The sequence below is a fragment of the Capricornis sumatraensis genome, chromosome 2, assembly GCF_032405125.1.
Source record: "Capricornis sumatraensis isolate serow.1 chromosome 2, serow.2, whole genome shotgun sequence".
Taxonomy (NCBI): domain Eukaryota; kingdom Metazoa; phylum Chordata; class Mammalia; order Artiodactyla; family Bovidae; genus Capricornis; species Capricornis sumatraensis.
In genome coordinates, this window is record NC_091070.1 from 48,878,199 (window position 1) to 48,902,137 (window position 23,939).

A 23,939-nucleotide genomic window follows, 5' to 3' on the forward strand; every position below is an offset into this window, starting at 1 on the left:
CAGATGGTCAGTACCAAAATCATACTGATTATATTCCTTGCAGTCAAAGATGGAGAAGCTCTCACAGTGAGCAAAAACAAGACCTAGAGCTGACTGTGGCTCAGATCATCTGCTCCTTTTTGCAAAATTCAAGCTCAAATTGAAGAAAGTAGGGAAAACCACTAGGCCGTTCAGGTATGACCTAATCAAATCCCTTATGATTATACAGTGGAGGTGACAAATAGATTCAATGAACTAGACCTGATAGACAGAGTGCCTGAAGAACTGTGGACAGAGGTTCATAACATTGTACAGGAGGTGGTGACCAAAACCATCTCCAAGAAAAAGAAATGCAAGAAGGCCAAGTCTGAGGAGGCCTTACAAATAGTTCAGAAAAGAAGAGAAGCAAAAGGCAAAGGAGAAAAGGAAAAATATTCCCAAGAGAATTTAGAGTTCCAGAGACTAGCAAGGAGAGATAAGAAAGCCTTCTTAAGTGAGTAATGCAAAGAAAAAGAGGAAAACAACAGAATGGGAAAGACTAGAAACCTTTTTAAGAAAATTGGAAATACCAAGGGAACCTTTCATACAAAGATAGGCACAATAAGGACAAAAATGGCAAGAACCTAACAGAAGCAGAAGAGATTAAAATGCGATGGCAAGAATACACAGAAGAATTGCACACAAAAAGCTATTAATGACCCAGATAACCACAATGGTGTAGTCATTCACCTTGAGCCAGACATCCTGGAGAACTGGACATGGAACAAAGGACTGGTTCAAAATTGGGAAAGGAGTATGTCAAGGCTGTATACTGTCACTCTGCCTATTTAATTTATATGCAGAGTAAAAACATGTGAAATGCTGGGCTGGATGAATCACAAGCTAGAACCAAGACTGCCAGGAGAAATTTCAACAATCTCAGACATGCAGATGATACCACTTTAATGGCACAAAGTGAAGAGGAACTAAAGGTGAAAGGTGATCAAGGTGAAAGAGGAAAGTGAAAAAGCTGGCTTAAAACTCAACATTCAAAAAACTAATATCATGGCGTCTGGTCCTATCATTTCATAGCAAATATATGGGGAAAATGTGGAAACAGTGTCATTTAATTTTCTTGGGCTCCAAAATCAATGCAGACAGTGACTGCAGCCAAGCAATGAAAAGACACTTGCTGCTTGGAAGAAAAGCTATGACAAACCTAGACAGTGTATCAAAAAGTAGGGACATCATTTTGCTGACAAAGGTCTATATAGTCAGAGCTATACTTTTTCCAGTTACATATATGGATGTGAGTTGGACTACAAAGAAGGCTGAATATTAAAGAATTGATGCTTTCGAACTGTGGTGCTGGAGAAGACTCTTGAGAGTCCCTTGGACAGCAAGGAGAGCAAACCAGTCAATCCTAAAGGAAATCAACCCTGACAATTCATTGAAAGGAATGATGCTGAAGCTGAAGATCCAATACTTTGTCCACCTGATGCAAAGATCTGACTCACTGGAAAAGACCCTAATGCTGGGAAAGATTGAGGACAAGAGAAGGAGGTGCAGTTCCATAGAACTGCACATCCACAGAGCTGTAAAGAATGAATTTTATAGTATGCAAATTTAAAAAGAAATCAACTAGCACAGCCATACCATATACTACTACTTAATAATGAGTAAACTACTGACACATCCAACAACTTAAATGAATCTCAGAGAGTGGAAGAAGATGGTGGAGGAGTAATCTCATCTCTCAGAAGACGAGATGGTTGGATGGCATCACTAACTCAATGGATATGAGTTTGAGCAAACTCTGGGAGATAGTGAAGGACAGGGCAGCCTGACATGATGCAGTTCATGGTAGTCAGAGAGTCGGACAGGACTTGGCAACTGAACAATGATGACGACACGTTATAAACTGTATGGGACAAAACCCACACACACAAAGTAAAACTTGAGAAATCTGAAAGAGACTAGTAGTGTACAGCATCATTGTTGATATCTTGCTTGTCATATTGTATTATACTTTTGCAAGATGTGCCACTGGGAGAAACTGGGTACAGGATACATATGATCTTTCTGTATTATTTCTTATAACTGCATATGAATCTGTAATTATCTATATGAATATATAAATCTATCATCTCAATAAAAATTTCAATGAACAAAAAGCAACAACAAACATTGGTGAGGACACAAAGCAAATGGAATTCCTATACGTTATTTAAGGAAATACAAAGTAGAGCACTAACTCTGGGAAACGATTTGGCAGTTTCTTACAAAATGTAACTAACATATACCTTTTGATCCAACCATCCTACTCTCAGGTTTCTGTCCAAGAGAAATGAAAATTTATGTTCATACAAAATTTATATTCAGTTTTATTCATATTAGCCCAGAGCTGGAAACAACTCAAACAACTTTAACCTGTGAATGGACAAACAAACTGTGGTACATCCACATAATACAATACTATTAGAGGGTTATAGGGGTCAGCTGCTCAGTCATTTCCAATTCTTTACGACCCCATGGACTGTAGCCCACCAGGCTCCTCTGTCCTTTGGGTTTTCCAGGTAAGAATACTGGAGTAGGTTGCAACTTCCTACTGCAGAGGATCTCCCTGACCCAGGGATCAAACCCACATTTCTTGCATCTCCTGCACTAGCAAGTGAATTCTTTACCACTGTGTCACTTGGGAAGCCAGAACACTACTATGCCATTCACCAATTAAAACGAGTGCTTCATGAAACAACACAAAATCTTAAATTTGTTTGGCTAAGTGAAAGAAGTCACACCCAAAAAGTGACATATTACATAACTGCATTTATATGTTAGTATGGAAAAGATAAATCTATTGGACAAAAAAGAAATCAGTGGTTTCCAGGGACTGGGTGGGTGTGAGTGGTTGACTCCAAAGGGGAAGCATGAAGGAAAGGAATGGAAAGGAATGCTTTGTATGACATTGTAATGGTGGAACCAGTAATTATCCATTTGCCAAAATCCACAGAACTGCACATCTATAGAACTGAACAGAATGAATTTTATAATATGCAAATTTTAAAAGAAAACAACTAGCACATCGATACCATATACTACTACTTAATAATGAGTAAACTACTGACACATCCAACAACTTAAATGAATCTCAGAGAGCAGAAGAAGATGGCAGAGGAGTAAGACAGGGAGATCGCCAACCTCCCCACAGATACATCAAACACTCATCAAGATCAGGAACAACTACAAAACAACCTCTTGGCAACAGCAGAAGACCCGAGGCCTCCGCGGGGAGGGGGGCAAGCTAACTTCCCTGGAATGAGGTAGGGCAGAGAACAAAGACATAAAACGGAAGAGATGGAGAACTTCAAGATGGGAGCTTGTGCCCCGAGGAAGGGAGGGAGTCGTGAAGGAGGAAGAGTTTCCGTGCACTGGGAAGCTCCCTCACAGGCGGGACCAAGGGGGAACTGCAGAATCTTGGAGAGCTGGGCAAAGTGGGGGACCTAGAGGGCAGAATTCAGAGAAGCTGCATTTCTCAGCCCATAAGCAGCTCACAGACCCTGACCCCGACCAGACGACAGGCTCAGGGAGCCAAGAAGTACACAGAAGCCCAGCGGCACACAATGTGGGGCCAAGGTGCCAAGAGAAGAGCACACAAACCTTGAGGTGCAGAGGGTTGGCCCGGGCTGCTGACAGAAGCACACACAAACCTCTGTAGCACAGCAGGCAGGCCCAGGGTGCCAAGAGAAAGGCACACAAGTCCTGAGGTGCGGAGGGCGGGCTCAGGGTGTGGAATGAAACCCACACAAGTCTCTGCGATGCAGAGCGCAAGTTCGGGGAGCTGAGAAAAGTGCCATGCAAGCCCCTGCCTAGCAAGCATCAGCCTGCAGTGCAGGGCAGGACCAGGGTGAAGAAGCTCCAGCAAAAATTCAAGGGACAAGTAGGGGCCTGGCAGCAGTGAGGATATGCTGAGGGCCACTTCGACATGGCTGGAGAAACAGACATGTCTAACACTGCCAAAGCCAGGAGGACTGTCCAACGTCATACTGAATCCAGACACCCCAAAAACTACTACTAGACACTCTGCTGCCCTGCAGAGAGATGAGATCCAGCTCCATCAAGCAGAACACAGACACAAGCCCCCCTAACCAGGAAACCACCACAGGACACGAATTCAACCCCATCCACAGAGGCACACTCCACAGCTAAGAAGAGCATGGACGTGAGAATTTTCTTTCCTTTTTTCTCCTTTAAGTCACAGTGTTCATTTCTCCTACATATTTCTGTCTTCATGTTAGCCTTTTGTGGTGCTGTGGAGTTTTTCTCTTGTTAAAAATTTTTTTTCTTTAAGATTGTTTTCCTTTCGTGTGGTTTTTTTTTTTACTTTGTCTTAGTTCTGTTTTTCTTATAGCTACAGCTATCCCTGAATATATATAAATCTTTTTCATATACGTCTATTTATCTTTGCTTTTCTGTTTTTTAACTTCCTCTCCCACCCATTTCTTTTCTCTTTTCTCTTTCTCCTCTTTTTTTCCTTCACTCTTTCTTGTTTCACCATGTAAGTTAAATTGTTGTATTCTCTTTGCTACATTCCCCAGTTGGCACTCTGCTCAGGCTCCAGTTTTCTGGATTGAGTGTTAGTGAGCTCTACTTTTAATTGGCTGATGTCACTTTTGGTTTCCTTTGCTCACAAAGTCAATCTCCTGTACTCTCTTTTCTTTAGAATACTTTGGCTATTTATCTCTGTGTGTGTGAGCGTGTGTAAATGTTCCATTATTTTTGTAGTTACATGTCTGATGTTGTACTGACCATCTACCTTTCATTTCATGTCATGTTTTGCTTTTTGTTTTGGTGTGTTTGCTTTAACCCCTTTTAACACCATGATAAACAACTTAGGGAGCCCCTGTCCCTCAACCAAAGATCAAACCTGAACCACTGAGGTGAGAGCACTGGGTCCAAGATTCCAGAATGCCAGAGAACTCCTAACCCCAGGGGTATTAATTACTGAGAACTTCGACACCTGTACACAAAGTCTGGTATCACGCAGCTATTGGCAACATCCACTGCAGGACACTTTACGCAAACAACAAGCAAGACAAAAACAATCACCAGCATACAGGAGTCCCACAGACACTCCAAAATATACCTCACACAGCCCTGCCCATCTGAAGAAAAAACCTCACCTCCTCCCACTAGAACACAGGTACAAATCACCTCAAAAAAGAAGTCCACACAAACCACTGAATCAACCTTTCCCTCCGAGGGCAAAAACCAAGGGCAGAAGGAATACAACCCTAAAAGTTGGGGAAAGGAGACCTCAAACTGAGTAAGTTAGAAAGTAAACAAATAAATAAAAGGAGAAATATAGCACAAATGAAGGAACAAGGTAGAAACTCACAAGACCAAATAAACGAAGAGGAAATAAGCAAACTACCTGAAAAGGAATTCAGAATAATGATAGTAAAGATGTTCCAAGCTTTGAAAGTAAAATGGAGAAAATAAAAGAAACAATCAACACAATTAATACAATTACCAAGTACATAGAAGAAATAAAGAATAAGTAAACAGAGATGAATAGCACAATTATTTAAATTAAAAATACTCTAAAGGAATCAACAGTACAATAACTGAGGCAGAAGAACAGATAAGTGAGCTGTAAAAGAGAATGGTGGAAATACTGCTGAAGAATAGAATAAAGGAAAAGGAAAAAAACAAATTGAGGATAGACTCAAGAGACCTTTGGGACAATATTAAACGCACAAACATTTGAGTTATAGGGGTCCCAGAAGAAGACAAAGAGAGAGGAACTGAGAAAATGTTTGAAGAGATTATAGCTGAAAACTTCCCCAACATGGGAAAGGAAATAGTCAATCAAGTCCAAGATGTGCAGAGTCCTTTAACAGAATAAACCTAAGGAGAGACATATTGAGACACATACAAATCAAGCTAACAGAGATTAAACACAAAGAAAGAATATTAAAAGCAGTGAAGGAAAGCAACAAGTAACATACAATGGAAAACCCATACAATTAACAGGATCTTTCAGCAGAAACTCTGCAGGCCAGAAGGGAATAGCAGGATATATTTAAAGTACTGCAAGAAAAAAAATCGACAACCAAGATATTCTACCCGGCAAGGATCTCACTCAAAACGAATGGAGAAACCTAAAGCTTCACAGACAAGCAAAAATTGAGAATTTAGTACCACCAAACCAGCTTTACAACAAATACTAAAGGGACTTATATAGGCAGTAAACACAAGAAAAAGGAAAGACCTACAAAAACAAACCCAAAACAATTAAGAAAATGCCAACAGGAACATATATATGAATAATTACTTTAAATGTAAACAGATTAAATGCACCAACCAAAAGATACAGACTGGTTGAATGGATATAAAAACAAGACCCATATATTTGCTGCCTACAAGAGACCCACTTCAGACCTACAGACACATACAAACTGAAAGTAAAAGGATGGAAAAAAAGATATTCCATGCAAATGGAAATAAAAAAGAAGTTGGAGTGGCAATTCTTATTTCAGATGAAGTAGACTTTAAAATAAAGAATATTATGAGCAATAAAGAAGGATACTACATAATGATCAAGGGATCAATCCAAGAAGAAGACATAACAATTTTAAATATTTATGCATCCAACACAGGAGCACCTCAATACATAAGGCAAATACTAACAAACATACGAGGGGAAATCGACAGTAACACAATAATAGTAGGGTACTTTAACACCCTACTTTCACCAATAGACAGATCATCAAAATAGAAAATCAATAAAGAAATACAAACCTTGAATGAAACATTAGACCAAATGGACCTAATTGCTATCTTCAAGACTTTCCATCCAAATGCAGAAGAATACATTTTCTTCTCAAATGCACATAGAACATTCTCCAGGACAGACCACATCTTGGGCCACAAATCAAGCAGCAATAAATCTAAGAAAATTGAAATCATATCAAGCATCTTCTCTGATCATAACGCTATGAGACTAGATACCAACTACGGGGGGGAAAATGCAAAAAAACACAAACACGTGACTATTAAACGATACACTACTAAATAACAAAGAGGTTACTAAAGAAATAAGAAGGGAAATCAAAAGATTCCTAGAAACAAATGACAATGAAAACAGGATGACCCAAAACCTATGGGATACAGCAAAAGCAGTTCTATGAGGGAAGTTTATAGCAATACAATCCTATCTCAAGAAACAAGAAAACATCAAATAGATTACTCTATATCTAAAGAAGCTGGAAAAAGAAGAAGAAAAAAAAACCACAAAGTCACAAAAGGAAACAAATCATAAAGATTAGAGCAGAAATAAATGAAAAAGAAATGAAGGAAACAATAGTAAAGATTAATAAAACTAAAAGCTGGTTCTTTGAGAAGATAAACAAAATTGACAAACCATTAGCCAGACTTATCAAGAAAAAAAAGGGAGAAAAATCAACAAAATTAGAAATTAAAAAGGAGAGGTTACAACAGACAACACAGAAATATAATGGATCATAAGAGAGTACTATGAGCAACTATATGTTAATAAAATGGGACAACCTAGAGGAAATGGACAGATTCTTAGAAATGATCAATCTCCCAAGCCTGAACCAGGAAGAAACAGAAATTATGAACAAGCCAATTACAAACACTGAAATTGAAACTGTGATTTAAAATCTCCCAAAAAAAACAAAAGCCCAGGGCCAGACAGCTTCACAGGGGAATTCTATCAAACATTTAGATGACAGCTAATGCCTATTTTTCTGACACTCTTTCCAAAAATTGCAGAGGAAGGAATACTTCCAAACTCATTCTACAAGGCCACAATCACTGATACCAAAACCAAACAAAGATATCATGAAAAAAGAAATGTATAGGCCAATATCACTGATGAATATAGATGCAAAAATCCTCAATGAAATTCTAGCAAAAAGAATTTAACAAAACATAAAAAAGATCATAGACCATGATCAAGTCAGGTTTATCCCAGGTATGCAAGGATTCTTCAATATATGCAAATCAATCAATGTGATACACCATATTAACAAATTAAAAGATAAGAATCATATGATAACCTCCAGCAGAAAAACATTTTGACAAAATTCAGCACCCATTTATGATAAAAACTCTTCAAAAAATGGACATACAAGGACTCTACCTTAGCCTAATAAAGGCCATATTCAACAAACCCAGAGCAAACATTATTCTCAATGGGTAGAAACTGAAAGCATTCCTTCTGAGATCGGGAACAAGACAAAGATGCCCACTCTTGCCACTATTATTCAACAGTTTTGGAAGTCCTAGCCACAGCAATCTGAGACAAGAAAGAAATAAAAGGAATCCAGATTGGAAAGGAAGAAGTAGAACTCTATTTACATGAATGATACTGTATGCAGAAAACCCTAAAGATACTATCACAAAATTACTGGAACTAATCAGTGAATTTAGTAAAGTCGCAGGATACAAAATCAATACACAGAAATCACTTGCATTCCTATATACTAACAACTGAAAAATCAGAAAGAGAAATTAAGGAATCAATCCCATTTACCATTGCAACTAAAAGAATAAAATAACTAGGAATAAACCTATCTAAGGAGATAAGAGAGCTATATACAGAAAACTATAAGGCACTGATGAAAGAAATCAAAGATGACATAAACAGATGGAGGGATATTCCATGCTCCTAGGTTGGAAGAATCAATATTGTGAAAATGACTATACTACCAAAAGCAATCTACAAATTCAACGCAATCCCTAACAATTTACCAATGGCGTTTGTCACAGAACTAGAAAAAAAAATTTCACAATTTGTATGAAAATATAAAAGGCCCCAAATAGCCACAGCAATCTTGAGAAAGAAGAATAGAAGAATAGCCCAATGAACTAGGCTAGAAAGCCCAGAGATAAACCCATGCACATGCGAGCACCTTATCTTTGACAAAGGAGGCAAAAATATACAGTGGAGAAAAAGATAGTCTCTTCAATAAGTGGTGCTGGAAGAACTGGACAACTACATGCAAAAGAATGAAATTAGAACACTTCCTAATACCATACACAAAGATAAACTCAAAACAGATTAAAGACCTAAATATAAGACCAGAAACTATAAAACTCTTAGAAGAAAATATAGGCAGAACACTGCATGACATAAATCATAGCAAGATTCTTTATGACCTACCTTCTAGAATAATGGATATAAAGACAAAAATAAATAAATGGACCTAATTAAACTTAAAAGCTTTTACATGGAAAAAGCTTTCACCTTCATAAACAAGGTGGAAAGATAACCCTCAGAATGGGAGAAAATAATAGCAAATGAAACAACTTACAAAGAATTAATTTATAAAATATACAAGTAGCTCATACAACTCAATACCAGAAAAACAAACAACCCAACCAAAAAGTGGGCAAAAGACCTAAACAGACATTTCTCCAAAGAAGACATACAGATGGCTAATAAACATATGAAGAGATGTTCAACATCACTCATGATTAGAGAAATGCACATCAAAACTACAATGAGATATCATTTCACTCCAGACAGAGTGGCCATAATCAAAAAATCCACAAACAAGTGCTGGAGAGGGTGTGGAGAAAATGGAACCCTCCTACTTGCTGCTGGGAATGTAAACTAATATAGACAGTATGGAGACCCCTTAAAAAACTAGGAGTAAAACCACCATAGGGCTTCCCTGATAGCTCAGTTGGTAAAGAATCCACCTACAATGCAGAAGACTCCAGTTCAATTCTTGGGCTGGGAAGATCTACTGGAGAAGGGACAGGCTACCCACTCCAGTATTCTTGGGCTTCCCTTGTGGCTCAGCTGGTAAAGAATCCACCTGCAATGTGGGAGACATGGGTTTGATCCCTGGGTTGGGAAGATCCCCTGGAGAAGAGAAAAGCTACCCACTTGAGTATTCTGGCTTGGAAAGTTCCATAGACTGTATATGTATAGTCCATGAGGTCATATGGACTGTACAGTCCACGGGGTCACAAAGAGTCAGACACAACTGAGCAACTTTCACTTTCCACTTTTCAAAAACCACTATATGTACCAGCAATATCACTTCTAGGCATATACCCTGAAGAAACCAAAACTGAAAAAGAGACATGTTCCCCAATGTTCATTGCAGCACCATTTACAACAGACAAAACACAGAATCAACCTAGATGTCTACTGACAGGTGAATGGATAAAGAAGCTGTGGTACGTATATATGATGGAATATTACTCAGCCATCAAAAGGACCACATTTGAGTCAGTTCTAATGAGGCGGACAAACCTAGAGCCTATTATACAGAGTGAAGTCAGTCAAAAAGAGAAATATAAGTATCATATACTGACACATACATACTGAATCTAGAAAGATAGTACTGATGAATTTATTTGCAGGACAGCAATGGAGAAACAGACATAGAGAACAGACCTATGGACATGGGGGAAGGGAAGAAGGGAGAGTATGGAGAGAGTAACATGGAAACTTATAATACCATATATAAAATGGATAGCCAACAGGAATTTGCTATATGACTCAGGGAACTCCAACAGGGGCTCTGCGACAATCTAGAAGGGTGGGATGTGGAGGGAAATGGGAGGAGGTTCGGGAGGAGGGACATGGGTATACCTAGAGCTGATTCTTGTTGATGTTTGACAGAAAACAACAAAATTCTGTAAAGCAATTATCCTTCCATTAAAAAATAAAGTGCCCCACTCCAAAAAAAGCAGCAGCAGCTATGGCACATATATATAATGGAATATTACTCAGCCATAAAAGGAACACATTTGAGTCAGTTCTAATGAGGTGGATGAACCTAGAACCTATTATGCAGAGAGAAGTAACCTAAGTAAGAGAAAAACAAATATCATGTATTAACACATATATATGGAATCTAGAAGGATGGTATTGATGAATCTGTTGGCAGAGCAGCATTGGAGACTGCTTACCTAGAGAACATTGGAGATGCAGATATAGAGAACATACTTAAGGATAAGAGTGAGGTAGAAGAGGGAGAGGGTTGGCTAAATGGAGAGAGCAGCATGGATTCATATACACTAACATATGTAAATAGGTAGCCAACAGGAATTTGCTGTATGACTCGGGGGAACTCAAACTGGGGCTCTGTAATAACCTAGAGGGTTGGGAATGGGCAGGGGATGGGAGGGAGATTCAAGAAGGAGGGGACATACGTACACCAATGATTAATAGTATGACAAATCAAACCAATACTGTATACCAATCATCAAAAATAAATATTTTAAAAAATGAATCTCAAGAGCATGATATGGAATAAAAACAGCCTATTCAAAAGAGACAGACATATGATTCCATATATATATGTAATCACACACGACTGTTTACACAACAGTTTTTAATAACATTCTTGAAATACCAAAATTATAAAGATGGAGAACAAATTAGTGATTGGTGGCATAGTGGGGACTGAAGGAAGAGTGTGACTACAATGGGGTATCATGAATGAGGTCTTGGTGGGGATGGAATAGCTCTGTTTCTTGAATGAGGTGGTGGTTGCATAAATGTATACCTTTGATAAAATGACTCAGAAGTACATAAGCATAATGCAGCAATGCCACTTTCCAGGATTTGATATTGCAGTACAGTTATACAAGATGTAATCAATGAAAGAAACTGTCCAGGGGCGAGCGGACGGTACTCCCACACTATCTTTGCACCTTCCCAAGGATGTGTAACTAGTTCAACATTAAAAAACAAAAAAAATCAGATGTGGGGAGAACAATGAATGTTGACTATAACAAATTAATTGTATTAAAAACAATCACAAAACAAATAAAAATCAATCAAATAACCACAATGAAGTAGAAAGGCAGGAGTGGACCAAAATAACTGTAATAAAGTGTTTGACAAAGCGAAAGACACAAAGAACTGTACCCAAATCTATAATATAGTAAGTAAATGTGCTGTTCACAAGGGTGCAGATTAGCAATTCTGAAACTATCTGTATTCTGAAGTTGAAATAATAAGTAAATATATTACAGATAATGAGAGCCAGATTTCTTTTTGTTGGGAGAATGCAATTACAAATAAATAACAAAAGGGGAAAGACAAAAGTGACCCCTGTAGAGGCAGACTGGAGTCAGCAGTACCAACACAGACTCATGGCTTGTTTTATTAATAAACACATGCAGATAGACACAGACATAAATGTAAACACAGATGTGTGTGTATGGTTATTTTCTAGTTCTTTCCCCTTACAGTGTCACACTAAAAATGAGTACATCTATCATTCAGACCTTGGTTTCTAAATATCATTCTCCACTGAAAAGAACCAAGTCTCCTTGGAGAACTGGCTGATTCCAAGGCAAGGAAAGAATAGGCTGAGTCTGGAATACCTCCTGGTGCCAGAAAGTAAGTAAACTTCATGTGTAGAGAAGGGTCATGTGGCAGGGAATGTCAGCAACCTCTGGGAGATGAAAACTTCAGTCTTAAAACTACAAGAACACGAACTCTGCTAAGTAAGTGAGCTGAGAAGAGGCCCCAAGTTCCATATGAAAATGCATCCCAGCCAACACCTTGCTTTTAGCCTTGTGAGACCAAGCAGACAATCCAGCTACACCACATCTGGACTCTGACCAACAGAAACTGGGAGGCAACAAAGGAGTGTTGTTTTCAGCTGCAAAGTTTGTGGTAATTTGATACACAGCAACAGAAAAACTAACGTAACAAAAAAAACTACAGTATTCAAAATAGTCAAGGTCAGGAAAGGCAAGAAAAAGGGAGGAATTCTCATAGAATGGAGGACACTAAGACTGGTGGAGACCAAAGAGACCTGACAACTAAATGAAACTTGTGATCTTGGAACACAAAAAAAGAGTCGGACAACACTGAGCAACTAAACTGAAACCTAATCACGCCTTTAGGGCTAACTTTCATTTAAAGGAAATATAAGAGATAGAGGAACAAAGTAAAGGAACTATTGAGAAAGCAAATAAATAAATACAGAAAGTGGGATATCCTATTAAACAACTGACTGAGCAAGTTAAATACATGTTAAAAACAAGTTAAAAGCATGAAGTTAAAGAAATAAAGTACAAGGGAAGGGCTGTTTTAGATTAAGAGGGATCCGACATAACCAAATATACTGTATGAACCTTGTTTGGATCTTGACTGAATTGTAAAATCTGTCTTTTAACACAATCAGAAATTTGACTATGGAATGGTATTGAATGATGCCTAGAATTTATTTATTGATAATTTTATTAGGTAAGATAGTGGCATTATGCTGCTATGTTTAAAAAAATCCATATTTTATAAGATGTATACTGAAGTATGCAAGAGAGACTTGATACAATACCTGGGATTTTCTTAAAAACTAAAGAAAAAATAAGAATAAAAAGAATGGGGGAAAAAATCTAATCCCTAAGAATATTCTTGCCCAGGGTTAAAAAGTCATGTCTAAGCTTCTGAAATTTGAAACTCAGAAGGATGAATACCACTTTTAAAACTTGTTTTTGCCATTCCCTATATCTTACAATATAGAAATATCAATAACCTCAGATATGCAGATGACACCACCCTTATGGCAGAAAGTGAAGAGGAACTAAAAAGCCTCTTGATGAAAGTGAAAGTAGAGAGTGAAAAAGTTGGCTTAAAGCTCAACATTCAGAAAACCAAGATCATGGCATCTGGTCCCATCACTTCATGGGAAATAGATGGGGAAACAGTGGAAACGGGGTCAGACTTTGTTTTTGGGGGCTCCAAAATCACTGCAGATGGTGACTGCAGCCATGAAATTAAAAGACGCTTACTCCTTGGAAAAAAAGTTATGACCAACCTAGACAGCATATTGAAAAGCAGACTTTACTTTGCCAACAAAGGTCCATCTACTCAAGGCTATGGTTTTTCCAGTAGTCATGTATGGATGTGAGAGTTGGACTGTGAAGAAAGCTGAGCACCGAAGAATTGATGCTTTTGAACTGTGGTACTGGAGAAGACTCTTGAGAGTCCCTTGGACTGCAAGGAGATCCAACCAATCCATTCTGAAGGAAATCAGCCCTGGGATTTCTTTGGAAGGAATGATGCTAAAGCTGAAACTCCAGTACTTTGGCCACCTCATGCGAAGAGTTGACTCATTGGAAAAGACTCTGATGCTGGGAGGGATTGAGGGCAGGAGGACAAGGGGACGACAGAGGATGAGATGGCTGGATGGCATTGCTGACTCGATGGACGCGAGTCTGAGTGAACTCCGGGAGTTGGTGATGGACAGGGAGGCCTGGCGTGCTGCGATTCATGGGGTCGCAAAGAGTCGGACACGACTGAGCGACTGAACTGAACTGATACCTTACAAAATGTTGACCATACAGCAGACACTAAAAGAATACATAAATATTAGATAACTTTTTCACATTTATAAGAACTCCTTATTTTCTTGTTGGTTTCCCTTTTTCTACCTCCCTCATCCCTTAAAATATTCAGAAATTTCCACTCAAATGCTGTCTCCAAACTTTAGTTGTTACATACTTACGTATTACACTGTAATTCTTTCTTTCTTTTTCGGCAGCATTTTATGGCACCCTAGTTCCCCAACCAGGGATCAAATCCATGTTCCCTACATTCGGGGCATGGAGTCTAAATCATTGGACTGCCAGAGAAGTTCCAGACAAAGTAAATTCACAGCTAATATACGTGTTCATTTTCTACCACTTAAAATACATGTTTAATATCTGTAAATTCAAAACAGGTGTTCTTAAATTTTTGTCTTTAGAATTTTATGGAAGGCAACAGAACTAGATTTAAAGCATGGAAGTCAGTAATTAGAGATTTCACATTTAAGGAAAAAAATTCCTGAGTGCTTACTCTTCCAGGCACTATTCTAAGAGCTTTGCCTATATTAATTATTAAAATAGTACTAACTGATTATTAAAACAATCCTATGATGTAGGTACTATTATTATTCTTATTTTCTCAAGGAGGCAGACAAAGTAAAAGCAACTTACTTAGTAAAAGCAAGGTTCCATAGCTAACATATCCAGTACCAGGACTCAAAGGCACACTAGCTCCAAAACCCCAGCTTTTTACCATTACACTGGGCTGACTCACAGGGAGGCATCCTTTGCCTGATGTTTATCCTATCCGCTCCATTCCAGTATTAACAGTTGGCTTTCATTGTTTCCAAAGAGAAAATGAAGAGAAAAATGATGTCAGAATGAATAGTAAAACTTACCTTTTGAATGGCCTCTTCCATATCCAACTCAAATTGTTCATCCTGTAATAATCTGAGGAACCTTTTGCGCTCAGCCCGGTCATCATTCTCATTCTGCACCATTTGGTCCCTGGTTTGATTCTGTAGCCTTTGTAGTGCCTCAACATGCAATTTTTTGCAATAGTTTATATCTACTAATTCCTGATGCCTTTCACTGAAGCTTAAAGTACTCCTTTCGGAAGCCTAAAATGGAGAAGGGAAAACAAAACAAACAAACAAAAAGCATACTTTGGTATTCCAGGATCTAATTTGTAACAATACATTGATGTAGCCCCAGAAACAAATGAAACTGTAATAAACGAAAGGCGTTTGGCTTCCTCTCCAAATTCAGAGACATAACAAAAAAGCAATGTGGTAGATCAAAAAAAATTTTTTAAGATGTATTAATGAAGCAGGTACTATTTGTGTTCCCCATCTTATAGATGAGGCATGGAAAGTTAAACCAACTTGACTCAAGTTTCCTCAGCCAATAAACAGCCATATTAGAATTCTAAGACGCGCGGGTGAGTTCTACATACCCAGCTCTCTACCACTATCCTCATTCCATCCTCTACTGTTTCCCCCTTGGCCGTGAAGTGCGGTTCAAAAGCTGCTCACGTTTTTCTAATACACATTAAATAAGTCAACCCGCTATTTATTCATTCGCTCTCTCCTGGAGCTTTATTTCCACTCATTTGTTCAGCAGTTCTTAAACATCTCCCAAATTTCCAGAAACGTGGGAAGCAAAATTTTTTGCCGGGCAGATCTAATGAAGGGCGGGGCGGGGGTGGGCGACAGCCAGCACGCGCGTCGCTTAAACAGTAGCACCTGAGGTCTCTGAGATTTACGGTTTTCCCATTTAATTCTCAGATTAGGCACTTCAAATCCTTTTTTAGAAGCAGGCTGGCTCTAAACTAGAATTAAATCAATAGACAACAGAGTAGTTTCGGCATGCTTACCATCTCGGCAGACGAAACTGCCCTTCTCCCTCTTGGGCGGCTATAACCGCCAGCGGCAAACCTAAACACCAGCAGGGCTCTCCGGTATCTACGCGGTTTCCCAGCAACCGCCACCGAGGAGTGCCCGCCCGAACCTTGACTACGCGCAATGTCGCCGCTTCCCATTGGACGCAGCAGTACCCATTCACTATTGAGTTTCTTGAGAGGCTGGCAGAAGGGCTCCACCATAGGTTTAAAGGAGGCAGGCGGTTTAAAGGAGGCATGTATCATGGTGCAAAGCCCTTGCAGTCTGTTAGGAGCCCAAGATTCCCCTCAAGGGACGAAGTGTGGGCTTAGTGGAGTTTGGAACCAAGTTGAAATATAGAAACTGTTTACTGAGAAATACGGCAAACTCCTATGTAAGACAATGCGGGAGATCTGGGTTCAACCCCCGGGTTGGGAAGATCCCCGGGAGGAGGGCATGGCAACCCACTCCAGTATTCTTGCCTGGAGAATCCTCATGGACATAGGAACCTGGTGGGCTACAGTCGCTGGGGTCACAAAGAGTCGGACACAACTGAGCAACTAAGCACCTCTGTAAGACATGAGACCAAAGGCACTTTCCTTACACAGAACATATTTCAACCTCACTGCATGTTGTACAGGGCTGATGACCGCCTACGTCCTCACCAATGGGAGGCACCGTCACGGTGCATAATTATTGATTAATAACCACTGTGGGTGGCCCACAGAAGCTGCTGGTAACCTGAAGGAATAAAGACATGGGCCACATGGATCTCATTCCAGGAACCAAAAAGAGAGTAGATATATAATGGCAGGATGTTGGTCATGTTTATTTTACTGGAAAGTTAAGACAGTGAAGTCCGTTTTAAATGGAAGAACTTAAGAACAGGAATGGGTCAGAGAAATCAGTCAAATACATTGATTTTAGAGATGACATTTATAGAAATCTTGTCAAAACTAAAATTAAAAAAATTTTTAAGGTAGTTAGAGTGTGAACTCGGAGAAGGCAATAGCACCCCACTCCAGTACTCTTGCCTGGAAAATCCCATGGACGGAGGAGCCTGGTGGGCTGCAGTCCATAGGGTCGTGAAGAGTCGGACACGACTGAGCGACTTCACTTTCACTTTGCATTTTCATGCATTGGAGAAGGAAATGGCAACCCACTCGAGTGTTCTTGCCTGGAGAATCCCAGGGACGGGGGAGCCTAGTGGGCTGCCGCCTATGGGGTCGCACAGAGTCGGACACGACTAAAGTGACAGCAGCAACAGCAGCAGCAGTCTGTGAACTTGGCTTAGTCTGTGTGATCAAATTAAAGTCCATCTTGTGTTGCAATGTCTGCTTAAATAGTAGTTTAAGCTCCAAAATATAAAAACTTGGAAGTTTTCACTTCCCTCCTGACTACCACATAAAGCTGGGTAAACTTGAAACTAATGACTTTTCTTGCATTCATCATACAGCTGAGGTCAAAGGGCAACCCACCACCCTGAAATATGGAGAGGTAAATACAGAGAGTCACAGTCAAGACCTGCTTATCTGGACCAGGAGCCCCTGAAGCCATGAATTAGGAATAATTAAATTTTAATTTTTATGGATTTCTAGAGACTGAGTATGAATTAATGTCAGTGACACTAGTGGGGACTGCAGTATGAGAGAGGTCCCTACACTTCCATAGGTTTTGCCTCCAGTTATCTCAGCAGGTTCTCACAATGAAAAACCAAGAATGGCCTCCCATGGCTCCAACAGGGGATTGAGAAGAAGAAGCATTTCACAGTTTAATATTCAACCCTCTGGAAATATGTCTAGAGCCTTCTCTGCAATAAAGACCTATTTTCCAGAGGAAAAGATTTCACCAGCACCTTATTTCACCTGGGGCAAGGATATCTCTCTGCCTCCAGCCTCCTCCAGCCTTCCTGTCTCATCTAAGTGGACAAAATGGAATCTAAGAAATATTTGTGAAGGTCATAGCCCAGGGACACAGCTCTACTGAAAGATTTAATCATAAAATCATAGAATGCTTCCCCTTTCCCACATTTTATCACCACACCAACAATGCTCCAGTGTATAACAGCTGACTGCAGCTGAAGTCCTCCAAAACACTCACTCTGGTAGACAGAAGATGGCAGGGGAGTAAGATGGGAAGATGGCCATCCTCCTCACAAATACATGAAAACCCTCCCTCTGTCTAACAATGGATTTGTAGGGAATCCAAAGACAACATGAGACAAACACATGAGAGGAATATGAAGCCTCTGGAACCTACAGCTATACCAAAATTAAACACAGTCTAACTCATAGCCATATAATAAAGATATCGCACTCCAAAGCCCTGTTTACCTCATTCCCTGTTACCCAATATACCATGTCCAGCTTTCAACAAAAAATTAGAAGGCTAATGGTAGACTGTTAAGAGGGAAGGGAAAGTACACTCTGAAAAGCAAAGTAAGCATCAGAATTAGACTCAGCCATCACACACATTTGGGATTAAACAAGAATTTAAAATAAGGCAATGGCACCCCACTCCAGTACTCTTGCCTGGAAAATCCCATGGATGGAGGAGCCTGGTAGGCTGCAGTCCATGGGGTTGCGAAGAGTCAGACACGACTGAGCAACTTCACTTTGACTTTTCACTTTCATGCACTGGAGAAGGAAATGGCAACCCACTTCAGTATTCTTGCCTGGAGAATCCCAGGGACAGGGGAGCCTGGCAGGCTGCCGTCTATGGGGTCGCACAGAGTCAGACATGACTGAAGCGACTTAGCATCAGCAGCAGCATGATTAATAAACTAAAGGATCTGACAGAAAAAGCAGACAACATACAAATGAAAGAGTAATTTAAACAGAGAAATGAAAACTCTTAAGAATCCAAAGGAAATTGTAGAAATCAAATACACTGTAACAATGAAGAATGCCTTTAACAGGATATCAGTAGAGTGGACACCACTGAAAAGAGAATCGGTGAGCTAGAACATACAGCAATAGAAACCTCCCAAACTGAAATGCAGAGATGAATAGCAAGTAGATAATCTTAATAGGCTTTTCGACCTGACCCTGGAGAAGGAAATGGCAGCTCACTCCAGTATTCTTACCTGGAGAACCCCATAGACAGGGGAGCCTGGCAGGCTACAGTCCATGGGGTTGCAACAGTCGGACACGATTTAGTGCACTGTCTCACTGTCTCAGACCTCACCTTAAACTCAAGTTGTTCTCTAACATCAAAAGAGGACTTATGTGAGTGTGAGTGAATGTGTGTGTGTAGGGAGAACACTATGTTTCTGTCTTTTGGGAGTCTTATAAACTCAGTTATTACAAAAGTAAAACCATTGATAGGGTGTGTACAGTACAAAATATTTTGAAATCAGGATGCAACTACTGTTTGCATTTAATCCCATTATTCTAACAACTTCACCAAGTACTCTCCAAAAATTTGTTGTTGTTGTTATTTTGAACACTGGTGTTCTCCAAGCATTTAAAATAGTACTTGGCATATAGTAAGTGATAAATAAATATTTGTTAAATGAATAAATTATTGAAATTGTATTGCTGTTATGCACACAGGAGAAAGCTCTACCAGCTATAACTCAATATTATTTATATTTTCAAAGAGCAAATTTTGGTTTTATCATTTCTATTTTTTTAAATTTACAAGTCCATTCTTTTCTGCTCTTACTATCATTATTTTCTTCTCTGTTTGTTTTGGGCTTAGTTTGCTCTTAATTTTATAGTTTCATAAGGTGAAAACTTAAATTTTTAAGACTATCCTTTTTGGGAATTCTCTGGAGGTCAGAGTTTTAAAGGGTTTCCCTGGTGGTTCAGACAGTAAAGAATCTGCCTGCAATTCAGAAGACCTGGGTTTGATTCTTGGGTTGGGAAGATCCCCTAGGGAAGGGAATGGCTACTTGCTCCAGTATTCTTGCCTAGAGAATTCCACGGACAGAGGAGTCTGGTGGGCTACAATCCATAGGATTGCAAAGAGTTGGACACGATTGAGTGACTAAGACACACACACTGGGGTTAAAACTCAAAGTTTCCATCATAGGGGGTAAGGATTCAATCCCTGGTCAGGGATCTAAGATCCCACATGCCAAAAAATAAAGGACCATCTTCTTTCAAATATGAATGTATAACTTATAATTCCCTCTAAGCCTAGCTTTAGCTGCCTCCCCCAGATTTTGATGTGTTGTGATTCTCAATTGTTCAATTAAAAATAGTCAAAGACTTCTTTGACCCATGAATTGTTTAAGAGCATTTTGTAGACTTTCTCAACAGTTCAGATTGTCCAGATGTCTTTTTGTTATTGATTTCTGGTTTAACTCCATTATGGTCAGAGAACATACTTTGTATGACTTCAAATCTTTTTAATTGAGGTTTGTTTTATTGTTCAGAATATAGTCTGTTCTGGTGAATGTTTCATATGTTCTTGAAAAGAATACATAATCTGGTGTTTGGGGTGAGGTGTTCAACAAGGTCAAGGTGACTGAGAACACTGTTGAAGATGACTGGGAATGCTGTTCAAGCTTTCTATATCCTCAACACTCCTCTCAGTAATTGCTTTATCAATTGATAAATGCTTTATCAATTACTGAGAGGAGTGTTGAAGTAGCCAAGAATAACTGTAAATTTGCTTATTTCTCTTTTCAGTTCTTTTTTTTTGCTACATATATTTTAAAGCTCTATTGTTAGATGTATACATCTTTAAGATTATGAGGTCCTAAAAACATTTTGACATTAACATTTTAAAATGACCCTCTTTATCTCTGGTAATATTCTTTTTTCTGAAGTCTTTTTGATATTAATATAGGCACACCAGTTTTAACGTTTATATAATGTATCTTTCTCCATGCTTTTACTTTTAATCTTTTATATTTAAATTGGATTGTCTGTAGATAGCATATCCTTGGGTGCTGCTTTTTTATTCAATCTGACTATTACCATCCTTTAATTGCTATGTTTATACTATTGACATTTACATAGCTTTATGGTTATGTATCAGAGAAGGCAATGGCACCCCACCCCAGCACTCTTGCCTGGAAAATCCCATGGACAGAGGAGCCTGGTGGGCTGCAGTCCATTGGGTCGCTAAGAGTTGGCACGACTGAGCGACTTCACTTTCACTTTGCACTTTCATGCGTTGGAGAAGGAAATGGCAACCCACTCCAGTGTTCTTGCCTGGAGAATCCCAGGGACGGGGGAGCCTGGTGGGCTGCCGTCTATGGGGTCGCAGAGTCGGATACGACTAAAGTGACTTAGCAGCAGCAGCAGCAGCGTGGGTTTGTATGGATTGATATCTACAATTTTTCAAATTTAAAAATATTTGTTGTATCTGTTATATATTCATTTTTCTCTTTTTCTTTCTTCTTTTTGTTTATTTTTTGTGATGCCATTTTATTTTCATTATCAGCATATTATTTATACCTCTAATTTTTTAGTGATTTCTCTATGATTTACTATGGATACATATATTTAAATACTCAGATATTGTAATTCTGCTTCACTTGTCATTTGTAAACCTTAAAACAGTTTAATGTCAATTCCTCCATCCCATCTTTTCTGCTATTATCATACTTTTACATATGTAAATCCACAATATATACATTACCACATATGTTAGACCATTTGATATTGTCTCAAAGCTCTCAAATGCTCTATTTTTCCTTCATCCAATCTTTTTTTGTGTTTCAGTTTAGGTAATTTTTATTTTTACATCTTCAGACTTACTAACTCATTCCTCAGTTGCATTAAGTCCTCTGATGAGCCTGTCAAAGGCATTTTTCATGTTAATTACCATTTAGTTTGTATTTAGCATTTTCATTAGCTGTTAGTTTCCATCTTCTCACCTAAAAGTACTCATCTTCTCACATATATTGTCTATCTTTTCCTTTAGAGACTTTAATATATTAATTATAGTATTTAACTTTTTCTGATAGTTTCACCACCTGGGTTATATGAATTTTGTTCTGTTGATTGCTTCATCTTAATATACTTTTTATATTTTTTTGTACTTTTTATGCAGGTGTGTGTCATACTTTTTGAATAACAGACATCTTGTATAAGACAGCAAAGACTAAGTTAAGTCGTATTTATGCCTGGTAATAAGCATGTCCATTCTCCTACCATTAATGTAGGAGGCTGAGTTTGTAGAGTCAGGAATTAAACTGGATTTGAACATTATCTTCAGTGCACAGTATCTTCAAATTTCTCTCCTGTTATCTTGTGCTTATGTTGGGGGTTGGTTTTCCAGAGAGCTTCTCTCAACATTCCTGACTCACCCTTAGCTTTGGGCCTTCCCTGGGTTCCTGCATGTCAGAGGGTCTCTCCATACTGATCTCCTTCCCCAGCAGCATACCTCTCTTCTTGGTGGCTCCTGCTTGCTAGCCAGGAAGTGGTAAGAAGGGGGTCCTCTGTTACCTTGATCCAGTCTCAGCAGTTTAGACAGACCTTGGCACACTAAGTCTCTGGTTTGGGAGGGTCTCATATACTGGAAAAACTTTTCTTAATGGTAAGTGTTCACTATTTTCTCTTAGCCTTTAAAGAAAGTCTGAAACCATCAACCTGAACTGCAACAGCTTATATGTCTACCCCTTCAGATTTCTTCTTCAAACTTTGGCCAAAATGGATTTCTCTGAGCTTTTTCTTGTTGGTGGGGGGTGGAGGGGGGCTTGTTTATCTGTATTTCTTAATAAGACTATCTGATGACTGAAAGTCCACCAGCTATCTTGCCAACGAGCTAACACATGCTCTGAATGGCATAGCAGAAACATAGAAGGAACCTTGGTTCTTTATGATCATGGAGCTACCACACCAGCCCTGGGTTGCCTAGCTCAGTACTTCGTGTTGTCTGAAAGAAAAGTAAACTCATCTGTCTAAGCTTCTGTGTCCTCTGTTCCACTGGGATTCTATTAGCTATCCAAATGTAATTCCTAACTGATACAATCACTGCTAAGTCGCTTCAGTCATGTCTGACTCTGTGCGACCCCATAGACAGCAGCCCACCAGGATCCCCCGTCCCTGGAATTCTCCAGGCAAGAACACTGGAGTGGGTTGCCATTTCCTTCTCCAATGCATGAAAGTGCAAAGTGAAAGTGAAGTCGCTCAGTCATATCCAACCCTTAGAGACCCCATGGACTGCAGCCTACCAGGCTCCTTCGTCCATGGGATTTTCTAGGCAAGAGTAATGGAGTGACTTGCCATTGCCTTCTCCAGATACAATCACTATCTCTGGTTAATTTCATGGGTGAAAATGAAGAAAAACAAAACATTTGAAGTATTCATTGCCTTTTTTTTTTTTTTTTTTCATTTTTTTTTTTTTCATTGCCTTTTTAAATTAATGTTTGATTTTAACCATTATGAGTATTTAGATATCCTTTCTCACATTTGCCTCTCTCCTTTCTTTATCTTTTAGAAGTTTACTAGCCAGTTTCCTTCCCTTAATCCCTGCAATCTTGGAGTCAGGAATTTTTTATTTTTTTGATCACAATTTTTGATTCTTGTTGTTTTCCTCCAAAATATCCATGCAGGGACTTCCTTGGTGGTCCAGTGGCTAAGACTTTGTGCTCCCAATGCAGGGGACCTGGGTTCAATCCCTGGTCAGGAACTAGGTCCCACAAGCCACAACTAAGAGCATGGTGCAACTAAAAATCCCGGATGCCTCAACTAAGACCCAGTGCAACCATATAAAAAGATGATTTGAAAAAAAAAACCACACACACATGCCAAAAACCCCCAGGATATCCATGTAGCATGCTTGTCCAGTAATTCGATAATCCCGAGTCATTAAATTGTTATCTAAAAT

At 39.1% G+C, this 23,939-nt stretch overlaps 1 protein-coding gene across 1 annotated transcript in view; it reads right to left on the reverse strand.

Annotated features, from left to right (window-relative positions):
• Positions 1–16,375, reverse strand: part of MNS1 (meiosis specific nuclear structural 1) — an 88,970-nt gene extending 72,595 nt beyond the window's left edge. Inside the window, 2 exon segments of the mRNA XM_068992543.1 lie at positions 15,171–15,392; positions 16,148–16,375. Of these exon segments, the coding sequence (XP_068848644.1) occupies positions 15,171–15,392; positions 16,148–16,375 (450 nt within the window).
• Between the last annotated feature and the right edge of the window lie 7,564 nt (positions 16,376–23,939).